The following is a 15,388-nucleotide window of genomic DNA, read 5'->3' as shown; positions in this document are numbered from 1 at the left end:
GTTTATGTAGGCTGGTCCAACTGGGCTTTGGGGAGAATTCTAGCTGTAATTTATTCCAAGTTCGTGAGATGGTTTTGTTTCCGATCTCTTTTCGCAATGTGAAATTGTAAATAAATGACTTGGAACTTTGGTAAACTAATAGGGCTTGTGCATGTGTAAGTGGTCGATGGCTTTCGACACCCCCCTCCCCTCCCCCAAAAAAAAAAAAAAAAAAAAATTGAAAGAAAAAGTGGTCGATGGCTCAGGGTCCCCGTTTTACATGTGTTCGGGAGTGCTTTTTGGGTCTTTTCTCCAATGCTATATTAGTAATTGAAAATGGTGGCTTTAGCTCGAAAGTCGCATTGGCTGGCCTCAACCAGGTCATTCCGTGTAGAAAAGCACGGAAAAGCACATGAAGGTTATGCAGCACCCTCAAAAGTCATTTACTTTAAAGGCGGATATCATGTGATGATAAGTTCATAACATGACTTAGTCACGAAGACATGGGTTATAGACTTCTAGTGTTGTTAAAGATAGAAATGAGATTTGTGAGTTCAGATGTCAGGCTCGCGCAAGTTAAAGGACCTGCTCCTGTCTTGTCAATCTTAACCTAGGGCCATTGAAGGAATATCTCGACCCAAATTAGGCTGGCCCCAGCCAGGTCGCATCCCGTGTAGAGAAGCATGGAAAAGCACATAAAGATTTTGCACCACCTGCACTGGTCATTTGCCTTGAACTTTAAAGGTGGAAATCATGTGACGTGAATTGCTCGTGACATGGCTTTAGTCATGAGGATGTGGGTTCTCGACTTCTGTTGTTGCATGAGAGAGCAATGAGACTGGTGGGTTCAAACGTGGTTGATGTGCAGATTAAATGACCTGCTCTTTCGTCTAGTCAATTTTCAAGCCAAGGGCAATTGATGGAATATCTTGACCCACATTCATTAATGAAAAGCGACTTTGATATAACGGTGCATTCATTTCGTTGAAAATTCAAAATTCAAAAATCATTTTTTGAAAAATGATTGATTATCTTACGTAAAAGGATTAGTTAGTGCAACATAGTTTCATTATCCAGCACAATTTATGTTTAACTATTTTCATGAGGGATACAAAATAGTTTTTATTAATTCATTTTTATAAATGATATTAGTGATTAATTCTTGAAAAAATCCAAAATTTTGAGTTTTTTGTAAAATAAACGCACCCTAATTAAGATCTAGTTTTTGAATTAGTTTTCCGGAACATCAGAAAATGTCAAAGCGCCTGCCCTTTTATTTTGGTCAAGTTCTACACAACCAGTACACAGAACAAGCTACTACCAAATACAAGTGACAGAAATTAACCATTCCGAGCGACCAACTCTCCAGCCACCACTACCTTGTATAAAAATATTCTGACTCAGGACTTTAGAAACTCGGAAATAACAGTAATGACCTCGCTCAACTGGTTATTAGCATCAGTATCATATCACTGAAAACTCCAGAACCCTCGACGGCATCTTTTCATTCGAAGAAACCTCGGCATCTCCACTAACAAGTGATGACACAGAACATAGAAGTTCCCGCGTTCAAATTCAAGCAGGCAAATCAACCAAAATAGCATTTCTACCTATAAATAAAAAGGCAGTTAAATGATTTAGCACAACAATTCCCTAGAAACGCTGGTTTGTAAGCACAAACATGGGAATTTGATTTCTCCATATCCCCGTTCATTTAAGCTGCTGGAGCCAAAAAATTCCGTTTGCATGGAAAGAGATCCATCAGGTGACCGTAAAGAAGGATCTGGCTATCATGATTCTTTAGCAAGTTTCAAAGGCACACTAGGAAAAGAAAAGCAGCAAAGATAAAGAGCAGAACAAACTTCATAAGGTTTCGGACTTGCACGTTACCATACCACTGAGCAATCACTATTGCCTCAACAGCAGCTACATGATACAAAAGATGATGGATATTGTATTAGCATGTGATTAAAATTATGAGATGGGAATTGCATTATCTAAGGTGCACACACATGTGTAGTATCATGGTATGTCAGATTTTTGCCGGAGAACACTCAGAGAGTGCTTTCCAGATATTCCTACCACTCAGACTGCAAAACAAAAGTTCCTAGCAAGAGACTTATAGATGGTGTCGCATATGCATCTGCATCACATTTCATCCAGTTACTTCACCTGTTGAGCATCTAATTAAATTATAATTCGAAATAACGAAGATGAAGAAAAGAAAGAAATCTTCAAGAAAGCACACTTCCTTTGCAAATACATCGCCCGCGGCACCAGGAAGGCAGCATACAAAAATCTCTCTACTTCATTTTCTTCTCTTTTGCTGCTTGTGGCTTGCTGTACAAAATGATCTGACTCAAGATTGTTCCATTCGTCACAATACCAATGACTGAGCCCAAAACAACTGAAAAACTGGTTAAGGACACCAAATGCTTCATAATTGAACAAGTGGTATGAAGGGCTCCTATTATAGAGGGAAAGAATCTAAGGAAACAGTCAATCTACAGTGCCTAAGCTTCCATCTTGAAAATAGAGGTACAAATGGTCTGAACCAATGGTTGGTTTGTCGCTCAACTAGTAAATATGGAAAGAACGATTGCAAGTTCAAAACAAAATTCTTGTGGAGACAGGAGACCTTCAAGAACAACTCACATCACAGAAGAAATGATAACAATTATAAAAAAGAAGTCAAAATTGCTTTTATTTGCTGGCAAACAAAGTAAGAGGAAAGGGAATAAGAAAGCGTGGCTATTCCACAATCAATTTCAAGATTCAACATATAAACTATGCATATACAGCAGCACAGCAAATAGGAGATGCAGTGTTTACTGGAAACATCTTGAACATTGATTTTTCTATTTTTTTTTTTTTGGCCAATGGTTTCAGTATTAATGGAATTACAACATAATTTAATAAATTTCTTTTCCTATAATAATTTCTTGGGTTTTCAAGAAGTCAAAATAGAATAACTACTCATTTATTTTTGATTCTTTGATTTACTGATGGTCTCTAATCAATATTAAATGACATAAGTATCGAGTACAAGTCCATGCAACGCGCACAAAAATAACTAGTTTTCAATGGTAGGCGCTCTCAACGCGGGGTATGTAGGAAGAAACAGTTAAGGATACCACTTGTAGGTGCTTTTTCCTGGATGCTCGTGAAAACTCTAACTGCAAAAGATATCGAACCAAAATACGTAAACCAATCGCATAAGTCATCCTTGAAATGCCAACTTGGTTACTGAAAGGCAATTTGACTCACCCATGGAACCAGCAGAATTCATCAATGATGTCAAGAAGCTGAGTTCCCCTGTGCTTTTGTTCTGCAACAAGAGATTGCAATCGTTTTCATGACAGAGGCAACTAAAGACACACATAAAGTGATTGACCAACGATGCCAAATAGAATTCAAATTGGAAAGGGAGATAGATTGCTTATAAACTCCGATGCCCTTGAAAGGATTTTCAAACTTCTTGCAAGGTATGGAATATAATGCATTCGAATGCACATGCATAAGATAGAAGTTAAAAGAGTTGCCAACGAGGAGCACATCCAGTGGTGCGGCATGAGCAAAACAAGCCAGAAGCAAGTCTTGCAACATTCGCAGACCTAATAAAGCAACACCATATATCCATGATCTTATACCAGGCGGACATGAACTAATTCCCAATTCTCAAAGAACCAATATGTGCAAATCCTAAGGTACCACGACCTTCTCTATCCACAACTGGCAAGTTCAAGTATTGTTCTTTTAAAGTTTACATAAAAATTAAGTAGGATAAGGACCATATCATAAAATATAAAAGTACAATTCCTCTCCTCCAATAATTTCTATCAAAATCATATGGGACACTTAGGTTCTGAGATAGCTTTGGGAGTACCTACTATAACTAGACAACTTAGTATTATAACAGTGAATGCACTGCAATTTCTTGCATGAAAGTTTTTTGGCCTCCACTTACTTGGAAGTTTTCCCATATCTGTGGAACTCTTGCGAAGAAAAATATTGCATGCTGAGATGCCTGCAAGACAGAATCTCAATTTTAAGAAAGCTTCTAAAGGCACAGGATGGTACTTGGAGAAGAAAGACACTTGTTACAGGGTACTCACATATAATGCTTCAAAAAGAACAGGATCAATTTGACCAGCTAAAATGGTCGGTGCTACTGCACAGTATCTGAGAAACCCAGTTAAGGAGAGCAGCTCAGACTATCATATAGACTCTAAATTATAAGACAAACTAAAGGTGAACCAGCAAAAACAGAAGAAGGATACATTAGAGGCCTGATCCACATCTTGATTCCCATTGGTTGCGAGAAGTAATACATGATAGCAACTAAAATTATAGCTGGAAAGCAGCCAAGCAAGAGAATTAGATCCTGTAGGATAGAGTTTCTTGGAATAGAATAAAACATAGAAGTACATGCACTTATCTAAAACATAAGATGCAAAAAGATATGCCAACGCCATTTGTAGTTTGACAAACATACTGATTGAATAATATACTCTGATGGTGCCTAGACTCATTCGCTAGATACATCCATGATCACAATCCTAAGGAAAGGTTTTTTCTGTTTCATACAGAAATAGATCTCCTAGAATTTTTAAAATCCTTAAAACCTAAATATCTCTCTCTTGGGTTCATGGCCAAGACACTGCTCAAACTTAGCTCAAGTCGGTGTTGTTCTTGGATACCAGAACTTGCAACATCATAATTCTAAGGAGATTCAAATGAAGGCGTAATTCAATATCGACTATGGCCACTGCAAAAAAATTCAAGTGCATTACATGGTATGCTGGAAATATACAGAAATTGTCACTAAATAAAGAAAAAGAAAAGAAGCCATTGTTCAATTAACAGAATCTTCACGGAGTCTATTTACAGAGAGAGAGAGAGAGAGAGAGAGAGAGAGAGAGATTCCTCAAAGTTTGATTTCACAAAAGGTGCTGGTCACTTACCATCACCATTTTCATCAAAGGGCCACATTTTCTTCCGTCTCTGGTTAGAGGCAGAAAATTTCTCCAACCATGCTTTTGATTAGGGGGTTACAACTAAGGGTATCGCCCATACTGAATTTTGCATGCATGTCATGTCTCGTAATCAACTAATCAAAGACATGGTTGGAGGATATTTCCTCCAATCAAGAATGGAGGAAAATATAGCCCTATGGCTTACATCTAATAGGTTAGTAGCAAGATATAGTTTCCAGTGATGGAATTTTCATAATCATACAGCTGTTGCTATTTGGTAAAAGATGCACATGCTTCCAATAATGATAAGTTGATGTGACTAGATGAATGTGTCTTTTGGGAATTTTTAGATGTCTTAACTTTGTAACAATAACCATAAGGAAGAGCTCACACAAGCTGTCACTTCTTAAAATTTGCTCAGACAGATTGCTTTTTCCCTATCCTTTTCCCTTATCCCAACTACATTAGATTAGCACAATTGGTCCATGTAAAAAAAATAAAAATAAATACCATCTGCTTTGGTTCCCCTCTGGTTCCACTATCCCCCAGCCCAGTCAATTGATGCTTGTACATGAAGTGCAAATGCGTTACACTTTTTAAGTTCCAGAGTTTAATAAACTGTGTTTGACCCATGGGAAGCACCACATTACAACACAGATATTTCCAACATCGCCTATACATGAATGCAGATTAAGACAAACCTTGGATAAGAAGAAACGCCAATTCACCATAAGCCGAAAAGGGGAGCCCTTTGTGTAGACAGTATGCCAGAGCAATAGTGTAACCCACTACTTCAAGCTCAAAAGCCACCATACTAAGACCCCTAATACTGTTATGCTTCAAAATCTTCATTATCTACAAGAATATACGCCCAAAACCACAGAATCAGCCAACGATATGAATACAATTGAAGACCCTGCAGCATCTTGTTCTTTAAGTAGCGTCTCCTGCGGGAAGATGCAAACTTTACCCCCAAATCAACCTCTAAATTTACTTTCCGACACGAACAATTCGAACCCGATTACACGAGCTATCCAAATTCGCAGAAACGGGTCAAGCCTTGCATCAAAATCTCGTATTCTTTTTTTTTTTTTTTTTGGGTAAAGAAAATCTCGCATTCTTTTCTAAGAGAAGAAATCAAGAATTGGGCTCTGTCTCTCAGGCACTCCGCGAGTAGCAGGGGAATACCAATTGGCCATGGTACAGGAAAGGGTTATGGTATCGGCATCAAGAAGAAGAAAAACCTGAGGCAGTTTGACGGTGGTGGAAGCAGCAACGATGGCATAGCCGAGGAGCTTGGACAGCAGCGGGAGGAGACAGTCTTTTTCTGGGATCTTCCCATCGCGAAGAGATCCGAAAGCGCAGCTGAAATCGATCCCGAAAATCTCCATCTCTCCCTCTCTGTGGATCCAAGAGCGCCTGGAGAAAAAGTGGCAATTTCAAGGACTCGGTAGTACGGATCTGAAAAATCCAAGGGCTTCGGGGGTGTGTTTGTGTGTGGAGTGTTTGTGCGGGTCCGAAGTTGCACTTGTCGTGTCGTGTTCGGAGAAGTTTTGTCAATGTTCTTGATATTCATGTGTTTCCGAAGCTGCATTTGCCTTTGTCCTTTTCGTAGATGATGTATATTTTTGTTAATTTAAGGTTGTTAAAATATCTGTGACCTCAAATTCTCATCATCAATAAAAGACGCGACTGGAATTTCTTGACATGTTATTCGATCACGAAATTGTCTTTATTATTTCAGCAGGCCATGTTAACGTGTGTTGGTCAAGCAATTGCTTAATTTACTCAATAATGAATATTAGTTGCATACATTAAGTGAAGAATTAGGGTAGTAAAAGATTGTAAACTTGTTTTTTGATCATTGATAAGAACTCATGCAAAACCTGTACGAAAATTAATCAAAAAAAGAAATTAAGCTCTATTTTTTTTTTTTTTTCAGAATGCTTTAGATTTATGTTTGCACGATTTTCTTCATTCTCATTAATAGTGAATTTAAAGTTTGGTTTCGATTGATATTGGTTTTGTTTGATTCCATAAAAAATTAAATTTCCTAAGATGGACCGACCTGTTGAATCTAACGAGCCGGATTATGCTTGTTCACTCTACCTTTAATTTAGTATAATGTCACGATTGGATAAAAAAAGAAAATGGCATACGAGAATGAAGGTGTTTTAGTTTCAAGTTGGATGCTACTCTCTTGCTAAATCACCTTCTTTTATGGGTGTAGGTATGACCGTGAACCATCAATGGGACTTAAGAAAAACACAAGGCCATTAGCTAAAGAATGACGTGTTCAAGCTTTAATACAGTTAGGGAAAACTACGGATGAGGTTTTTCTTATCATAACCAGAAACAATGTCGGCCAACAATGTAAGTTGTAACTAGACATGCTAAAACGAACTTTGCTCCATTGACACGCATGCACGATGTTTCTATGTAACTCTTCCCTGAAGATTTCCTAAAAGATTAAAGATGGCGAATCGAGTTTACCTGATGGGCAGTAACTCGAGCCCTGAGTTGAAGGCCGATATGCCGGTTGAGCCAATTCAAAGGAGCCAGAGGTTGCCAGATACGTTGCTGAATTGTATGGAAAGTGGTGAGGATGGGAAATAGGGATGGACAACGCTGCAAATGATGGTTGCTGCTGCCCGAGTGCAAACGAATGAACAAATGAAGTTGTTTTTCTCTTTCTATTTGCTTACTCGAGCAAATGGGTTCATGATGCAATCAGAAAGCCATTGGGCATTGGTTTAGTCATTCCTATTCTCGAACTATTTAAAGAATGCAGAGGAGGGTCAAAGTGGACAGTACCAAAAGAAAACAGGGAATCATTGGTCCCTAACAAGGACTTCTTCAGCACACATCTATAGCCCACAAAGAAAAGACCACGTGAGCATTCGTGAGAAGCCGATCGGTTGTCTTGAGACATCATAAACTCCTTTTTTGTCCCTTTGATGATTGCCAAGCAAAATCAGTGACTCATGGTCCAATAACAAAGAGTGATCTTTTGTTTATATGTACAGTGATCACCTTATCTGTATCAGCACATAGAAGCTCGCTTGTTCAGTACCATGCAACGATCAAATTTCAAGAAGTACTTCTGTTGGTGAGCTGATGCAGTACACTCACGAGCATTCCTTAGGCACATAAGACCAAGACAAAAACTTCCAAAATGCGTGTGGCTGTGTTAGCGTGGTAGAACGAGTATCTAGCATTTCCTAGGAGAGCAGTGGATACAAAGGAAGTACTAATTTAAAGATGCCCGTTGGATAAATGTATGAGCGTCACTTTTGCAAACCCTTGAGGTAAAATTGAAGCTAACCATGGATACCCTTTTCCAGACAAGTTTTTCATGTCTCTGATGATATTGTGTATTCTCCGTCCAAGAGCTTTCTTGGTGATGGACTTTTGGATCATTAATTCTTGTTAAGTTCGGGTGAAAAATCTCTATCTAGCTCACTGTCTCAACCATCTCATGCAATCTGCAAGGAGGCATCTACTTTCATTAATACATCGAGTCACTGTATTATGACTTCGCAAAAACCCAATAAACCTGTTGCAGAAGTACAATGGCAAGTCACCATGTTGCTCCACCAAACTAATTAAGAGGCGTTGCACCACACCGATTCAACATTTTTGCCCAAATGGCGAGTTTCGAGCATCTTCTCCAATGCGCTGTTCTTCTTTGAATGTGACGTGGTATGATATTGTGGCGGAGCTGAGGTTAGTGCTTTAACAGCATGTGCCTATTCCGAACGACAAATATGCCCGAAACCGTACTCAACATTCATGATTGTCGATGAGGATTTGCAAAAAGATCTTCTCTGATCCCTCCACATTCTCATAATGAAGACTAACGAGGGGGCACAAAAGCATATGCAGCATTAAGCAACAGAAAGCATTCAAAGGACTGAGCATACTTCCTCTTAAGTAAATTTAACTGGATCCATAAACAAACATGCTGGAAGCCAGGAACAATCAGTCTGTTGACAAATAAAACACCAACAATAAATATAGTACTATATACATATTCTTCGTCTGATTAACATCAATTAAACTTTTCAACTGTTTGGTAATACTGATAGGGACTCAGCTGTAATCCCCTTACTATAGTGAAATGAAGTAGGCATATTGAAGTGACTCGCTGCAATTGCTTCACTTTGGCAAACCTTCTCATTACGCGCTGCTCTTCTTGCCACCGCTCCCAAAGGCCCAATGAAACTGTGCTGGGGTACGCTTCAATGCCTTTACACTAAGAGGGTTGTTCTTGCTCTGCGGGAAAAATCAATATCAGCAAAATCCAATCCAAACATATAAAAGGAAATACCCTCAGATGGTAATGAGGCCAATATCAAAATGTTGACTGATCAAAGCAAGAGCTTTCACGGTTTATTACCATCAAGCAGGTTCCTTCATTTACATTGCAGATGGGGTAGTCATGAGGGCAGCAGCTTTCATGGTCCTCACAGCATGTGGCGGCCTCAAGCGGGCAGCATCCCCAGGCGAAGCAATAGTTGGCATACTGATAGACGCAGCAGCAAGTCGTGCTCTCAGCACAAGAGTAATAACGATCACAAGTGGTCGGTGGTTTTATTGGAGACGGGGGAGATGGCCCTGGGTTCGGGGGATTCGGGCCATTTTTGATGGGGTAAGATGCTTCCATTGCGATCCCACACTTGCCAGTTATAGTATTGGTCAAGCTACGCTCCATTCTGATGTAACCCTGCTCTCCCCAGCTTTTGCCCCAAGAGTTCTTTACGATCCAGTAATTCATACCTTTTTCTGTGCCATATCCTACGGCAGTCACTCCGTGGTCCAGTGCAGTACCACATCGTCCACTGAAAACACCCTGCAAAAATTACAGTTAAGAAAATCAGTTGCTGATGCAAGTGGCACAAAACTTTTAAGATCAATTCTTAGTCTTCTGAGGGATGCATGTTACAATTGAAGAATGCTTCTGGAAAGGCTTCCAGAAAGATGGCGGTTGATGATGTTCTGTTGTTGTAACTAAAAGAGCAAACCAGCTTACTCAATTCATTTAGGAAGAAGGCTTGAGAAATGCATGAGTTAACCCAGGGGAACTTATTCATGAAAAGGGTTTTTTAAAGTTGTATAAGCTGCAGATTCACAGCTTACTTCATGTTCGTTAATCTCTCTCTTGGAAAGAGACACAAAAGTTGTCATGCTTGGGAGAGGATCTTACCGACTGGTACAACTGAAATGCCCGACCACCGGCTTCAATGGCCACACTCACTGGTTGATTAGCAACTGCCTTTTGCAATGCTTTCTCATCGTTCGCTGGAACATCTTCATAATCATCTATCGTAACAACTTTGGCATTCTTCTGCAGAACAGAATAGGAAAAAACATGAGACAAACCTTATCAAAATGCTTCTCTCTAACCACCGAAAGACAGATGGATCAAAACTGACTCGATATTGGTCACATTTGCCATCGACAGCTTTATACGGATAATCTTCCTCAGAGTCAATGCCACCATTGTTGATGATGAACTCGAAAGCATAGTCCATGAGACCTCCATTGCAACCTTCATTATAAGTAGTATCGCAGTCCACCAGCTCCTGCTCCGACAGCGAGATCAGATCACCAGTCACAAGTTTGTTTATCCCCTCCACGGCAGCAATGGTGGAGAAGGCCCAGCAACTCCCTGATTTTATCAGAGTCAATTCAAACACAATCACATATCTTTGAACATGAAGTATTGGTGGTCAATATTAAGACTTCAACAACCCCAAAAACTCATTAAACAAATGCGATTTTAAGTATATGGCAATCCTGAAGTGAGTTACACAGCTTGGGTTGACATGAAGACCCTAAAAGTTCTGATCAGATTGAGACTTCAGGAGGTCTCATCATCTAAATGTTTATCGTCCCTCTTAAGCCATGTTGACGACGCCATTTTTGCATACATCTTTCGATCTCTGTTCATTTACGCTTCGAGCCTAATGGGTCACCAGGCCAATAAACAAGTGTGAGGCAGGCATGGGGATACTTGTTAGTTGTGTAATGGAAGCAATACCATACTAATGACGTTTCTCATGCTCTTGCTTTCGCTGGTTCATTGTGTCTAATAACAGTATTTTACACGTACCAAAGGTATATTCTGATCTCTCTCTCTTTTTTTTTAACTGTAATATGATCTAAGATAATTCCATTATTTCGGCAGAAGATAAATCAGATAGACGATGAGATTTACTGATCGCCATGAAAGAAAAATATTTTCCCCACACATCTTATCATCTGATCTACCACGAAACGAGTACCGTACTCTAGTGTCTTGATTCAAACTCAATTTATTTCCATGAGCTGGTTCAAGTGGGTCAGTTACGTAAAACCTCTCTGCTGCGTAAGAGCCGAACGATCATTTTCAAAAGAAGTTCGGCACAAGCAGCTTCATGGACACTCTCTCACATGTTCACGTCTCTAATCTCACGTTCCCGATTAGTTTTTATTTTTTATTTTTTATTTCTCCTTCACTTCTACTGCTGACTGAGTATTCCAAAAACCAAACCACCTTACACCAGAACAGATAAATTCCTGCCCGGCAAATCCCATGATTAAGCAGTCTTATTACCAAAAAAAATCTCCTGTTAATAGACCCCAAAACGACTCTTCTTCTTCTTTTCCGAGACTACTCGAGCAGCATTTAAAAAGTTCGCGTAATGACTCAGGTGTCACGTTCTAAGAAAAGTCAAATTCAACCTAACCCCCATGAACTCTTCCTTCCTGACGAAGCAGTGCACAACTGGAACACGACACTCTTCTGGCTTTAATATAATAACAAGACCGCCCTTCTCAATCCTTCGTAATTATCATCCCGAACAACCCAAGAAGCACGTTCCTAATATATTGTCCTCTTCCAGACCCCTCTGGACGCAAGAAATGATTCGCGCGAGGACAAAAGGAAATGGGAAACTCCGACGAAGACAGATAAATAACCCCAAGATATAAAAACAAACAAAAGACAGCCAACCCCGTGATAAATAAGGAAAAAAATGGGCATTTTTAGTTGGCATACCTCTTGTTTTCAGCTTCTTCCTTACTTTCCCAATTTAAAATTTATTATTATCGGAAGCTTTATTTAATAAATATCAACCTTTTCAATCACCTGCTTTATTTAATAAATATCAACCTTTTCAATCACCTGCGATCTTCTAAAATGAAAATAACTTTCCGATTTTCATGTAGAGCTCAACTATAAATTACTCTCTCTCTTTGTTTTCGGTTTTTTTTTCCCCTCGGAGTCAAACCAAGTTGTCCGAAGGTCCCTTTTTTTTTCCCAAGAAATCGCGAGTTATCAAAAGTAGAGAATCGCAGAGAAACTCACCGCAGCTTCCCTGATCCTTGACGCCGACCACCGCGCCTTCCTTCCTCCAGTCGACAGACTCCGGCAGCTGCTCCCCGAGCCGCGGCTCGTATCGGCGGCTGCTCCGGCTCTTGGTGAGCCGCCTGCTGGCATCGGGGCGGGTCCCAAGATACGTGGACCGGTACTCCTCGTTGGTCAGGTCGGCGAACCGGTTCAAGCCGAGCGTGTAGGTCCGATTCCCGGAGTTGTGCTCGTCGATGAACCGGAGATTGTCCTTGAAGATATCGAACCGCCTCTCCTTCTCGCCCAGGGCGTTGTAAGCCTTGCCGTGCTTCACGAGCCACGACTCGTAGAGGGCCATGACCTCGGCGTCGGTGCGCTGGCCGGGGTCGCCGCCGTGGGCGCGGTCGTAGCTGATAATCGACATGTCTGCGGCCGACGACAAGGCCAAGAGCATGAGGAAGAAGAACATCCCCATGAGCGATCTTGATGGCCCGTGAAGACCCATCTTTTCTCTCTCTCTCTCGTTTGCAGATGGGGGGGTTTTCTGGGGCGAGGGAGATGAAGGTTGAATGCTGGTGATGAGTGACGATGGTGGGTTTATAAAGAAGAGGGAGATTTATTAGGGACGAAATATGAGGGAACGTAATTTATGAGGAAAAATACAAAGGGATTAATGGGGGGTGATAGAGGCATTTCAGCCATAATTGCTAAACGGAGGCTGGCAAGTGATGGTCTGCCACGTGCGACGCATGTGGATGAGGTGTGATTGGCCAGAAGTGGACATAAGAAAGCTAGGGCAGCCCCACCCCCACGGCAATTTGAACCTTTTTGAGACTTTCATTTTTCCTTTTTTCTTTAAACCCGGGGGAAAATTGTTTTTCTTTTCGGCCCTCTTCTTTTGGTGAGAAAAACTCTGTACCCATTTGACAAGTAAAAGAAGAGGAGCAACCGGCGCTAGGCTCCCTCAAAATGGCCACATTCAAAAGTTTAAGATTGGCAAAGAGCCCTCACAATACTAACGAATTATATCAGTATTAGGCCACACATTATGAACTGTTCGAAGATTCGCTCGTGATGTGAATTGAATTTGTAATATCATAAAAAAAACATGTAATTTTTTTAGTATTGGCCTAATAGCCTAAGTCTTATGAAGCGGGGGAAAAAGCAATTGAGCCAAACATAGATTAATTTGAAATAATTGGAACTTGAAGGATTATCTTAGTTTTGGGTCGTCTCGAGATTCGAACACAGGAATCCTCCTTATTCTTGAGACCATGTCAAGAAATTAAAGTTCATCATTGACAAATATCATCACAGCTAAGAATCCATTTGACGTTACTGTGATTGAATTTTTTTGTGTATTTAAGAATACGTGTTTTAATGTCGCAGCACTTAAAAATTGGATAGGATAACTTCTTCAAAGCAATTAGATTCTCTCGTTGATGGGGATGGTGCTGTGGTTACACTATGCTTGCAAAACACCTTATAGAAGCCACAACGCCTCTTTTTACATGTGGAACTGTTGGAGGAAAAGTTGTACCAAACAAACGATTAGGGCCTCTTTGATAAGTTTGCGTAAGTGCTAAAGCCTACTATGCTTTGAATTACAAAAAATAGAACATGTTTGACATAACTATAACCAGTAAAAGATTCAATTACTATAATTAGCTTGACTTATAAATCACGTTGGACTTCAAAAAATTATATTTTAAAAATGTTGCGTCAAACTGAAAAAGCAAACAAATAATGCACAAAGGACGAGTTGTTAGAATATGGCGCCGGAAACATTGAAGTGTTCAATTTTTATTTGATATGAAACTTAGGGGATTACTTGAAAAGTTTCTATAGTGAAGTGAGAGCGCCTTGTGCAAGTAATGGTATTTTGACGTCATTTCCCCTAAAAAGAAAACTTAAAATATATTCGATACACTATATTCCTTTCTCTTCTTGTCCTCCATAATTATATGCATTCTTTTTATCATTTCTAATCACCACTACCAATTATGGCGTTAAATTTCTAAGTAATGACGGGTAATTTAAACTAAGGGTTCCAATTTTTCCTTTTATCAAAGCGCCTTTAAAATCAAAATTTCCTCTTTTACGAGACAAGCATATTCTGTGCTATCAACTAAGCTCAAATAATCCCATTTAAACGAATGGATTTGTCATCTTTCGAGTTGATTCCAAGTATCCACACCCTTGTAAGCAAACGAGAGTGATTTAAATAATCAACATCTTGAAAATCCATATATCTCTAATTAAGTATAGTTTAATTTCTGCCCTTAGAATGTTCACAATTAACTATAAATTTGTAATCCGTATAAAAATTATAAGGTTCCATTTATTTTCCGAAAAATTAATGATTTGGAGAATATTTTCTTTCTCATTATCAACAACAATTTATATTTAAATATTTTCATAAACGATATATATATTTAAGCGATAGAAATAATCGATTTTATGAAAATATTTTCTAAATAATATATCGTTCACGAATCCTTGCTTCAAAAGAGACATCAATTAACAAATGACAAATATCTAATATGGGTCCTGATTTTTTAGGATCTCCCTACCGAATGGTGTCCGTCCCTGTCATGGCTAAAGGGCCAAAGGACGTTGCAATTATGTAGCTGCGTGGGCCATGCAATAGATTCCTTACGGATCTTTGATTTTATTTATGGGATAAAAGACAACCGGTCCCTTTGATAGCATGGTGCTTTGATATTTTGATATCGGCGAGAATTGTAAGATCCGACTAAGCACAAGCACCATACACTACATATCATGTCGCCATTCTTGATTTTCCTTGTCAAGCAAACGCGCTTGTCAGAAAAAAAGACAAGTAGATGTTAGTATCTCTTTGGTTGTGAGATATTTAATTTGGTTTGAGTGACGAGTCAATGCGATTGGTATTAATATAGATATCAAATGTTCGATAAATCCTTTATCCATTATCTCATGCCATTCAGGTGTAAGATTTCCTAATTGAAAATCCATCGTAGTACACGTTTCACCTCAACTCAAATTCCAATTACAAGGTGCACACACAAATCCAATGCATGATAGTGCTCATTGGCTTTTTCAACTAGGTAAGATGATC

General features: G+C 39.5%; 2 protein-coding genes across 2 annotated transcripts; both read right to left on the bottom strand.

Moving 5' to 3' along the window:
- Positions 1 to 1,845: 1,845 nt before the first annotated feature.
- On the bottom strand, positions 1,846 to 6,516 carry LOC104447865 (mannose-P-dolichol utilization defect 1 protein homolog 2). Its single transcript, XM_010061592.3, has 8 exons — positions 6,200 to 6,516; positions 5,657 to 5,810; positions 4,260 to 4,332; positions 4,095 to 4,161; positions 3,947 to 4,006; positions 3,247 to 3,307; positions 3,114 to 3,155; positions 1,846 to 2,386 (listed from the first exon to the last, which is right to left on the bottom strand). Exons 1-8 carry the CDS (start codon positions 6,344 to 6,346, stop codon positions 2,283 to 2,285), a joined length of 708 nt encoding a protein of 235 aa, XP_010059894.2. The 5' UTR covers positions 6,347 to 6,516; the 3' UTR covers positions 1,846 to 2,282.
- A 2,341-nt stretch (positions 6,517 to 8,857) lies between these two features.
- Positions 8,858 to 12,860, bottom strand: LOC104447866 (low-temperature-induced cysteine proteinase). The gene is made up of 5 exons (XM_010061593.3): positions 12,307 to 12,860; positions 10,391 to 10,626; positions 10,162 to 10,302; positions 9,355 to 9,807; positions 8,858 to 9,230 (listed from the first exon to the last, which is right to left on the bottom strand). The coding sequence occupies exons 1-5, from the start codon at positions 12,791 to 12,793 to the stop codon at positions 9,135 to 9,137; spliced, it is 1,413 nt and encodes a 470-aa protein (XP_010059895.2). The 5' UTR covers positions 12,794 to 12,860; the 3' UTR covers positions 8,858 to 9,134.
- Positions 12,861 to 15,388: the final 2,528 nt, after the last annotated feature.

This window comes from Eucalyptus grandis, chromosome 6 (assembly GCF_016545825.1).
Source record: "Eucalyptus grandis isolate ANBG69807.140 chromosome 6, ASM1654582v1, whole genome shotgun sequence".
NCBI classification, from domain to species: Eukaryota; Viridiplantae; Streptophyta; class Magnoliopsida; order Myrtales; family Myrtaceae; genus Eucalyptus; species Eucalyptus grandis.
Note: the sequence above shows the minus strand (reverse complement) of the source record. Positions and strands in the feature narration are given on the sequence as shown.

Coding starts and splice junctions, on each gene's coding strand:
- LOC104447865 (XM_010061592.3), bottom strand. CDS start 6,346: ATGGAGATTTTCGGGATCGATTTCAGCTGCGCTTTCGGATCTCTTCGC. Junction 4,333..5,656: donor GGCGTTTCTTCTTATCCAAG/GTTTGTCTTAAT, acceptor GCTGCTTTCCAG/CTATAATTTTAGTTGCTATC. Junction 2,387..3,113: donor GGAAAAAGCACCTACAAGTG/GTATCCTTAACT, acceptor CCAGTTTTTCAG/TTGTTTTGGGCTCAGTCATT.
- LOC104447866 (XM_010061593.3), bottom strand. CDS start 12,793: ATGGGTCTTCACGGGCCATCAAGATCGCTCATGGGGATGTTCTTCTTC. Junction 10,627..12,306: donor CAAGGATCAGGGAAGCTGCG/GTGAGTTTCTCT, acceptor TGATAAAATCAG/GGAGTTGCTGGGCCTTCTCC. Junction 9,808..10,161: donor CATTTCAGTTGTACCAGTCG/GTAAGATCCTCT, acceptor TAATTTTTGCAG/GGTGTTTTCAGTGGACGATG.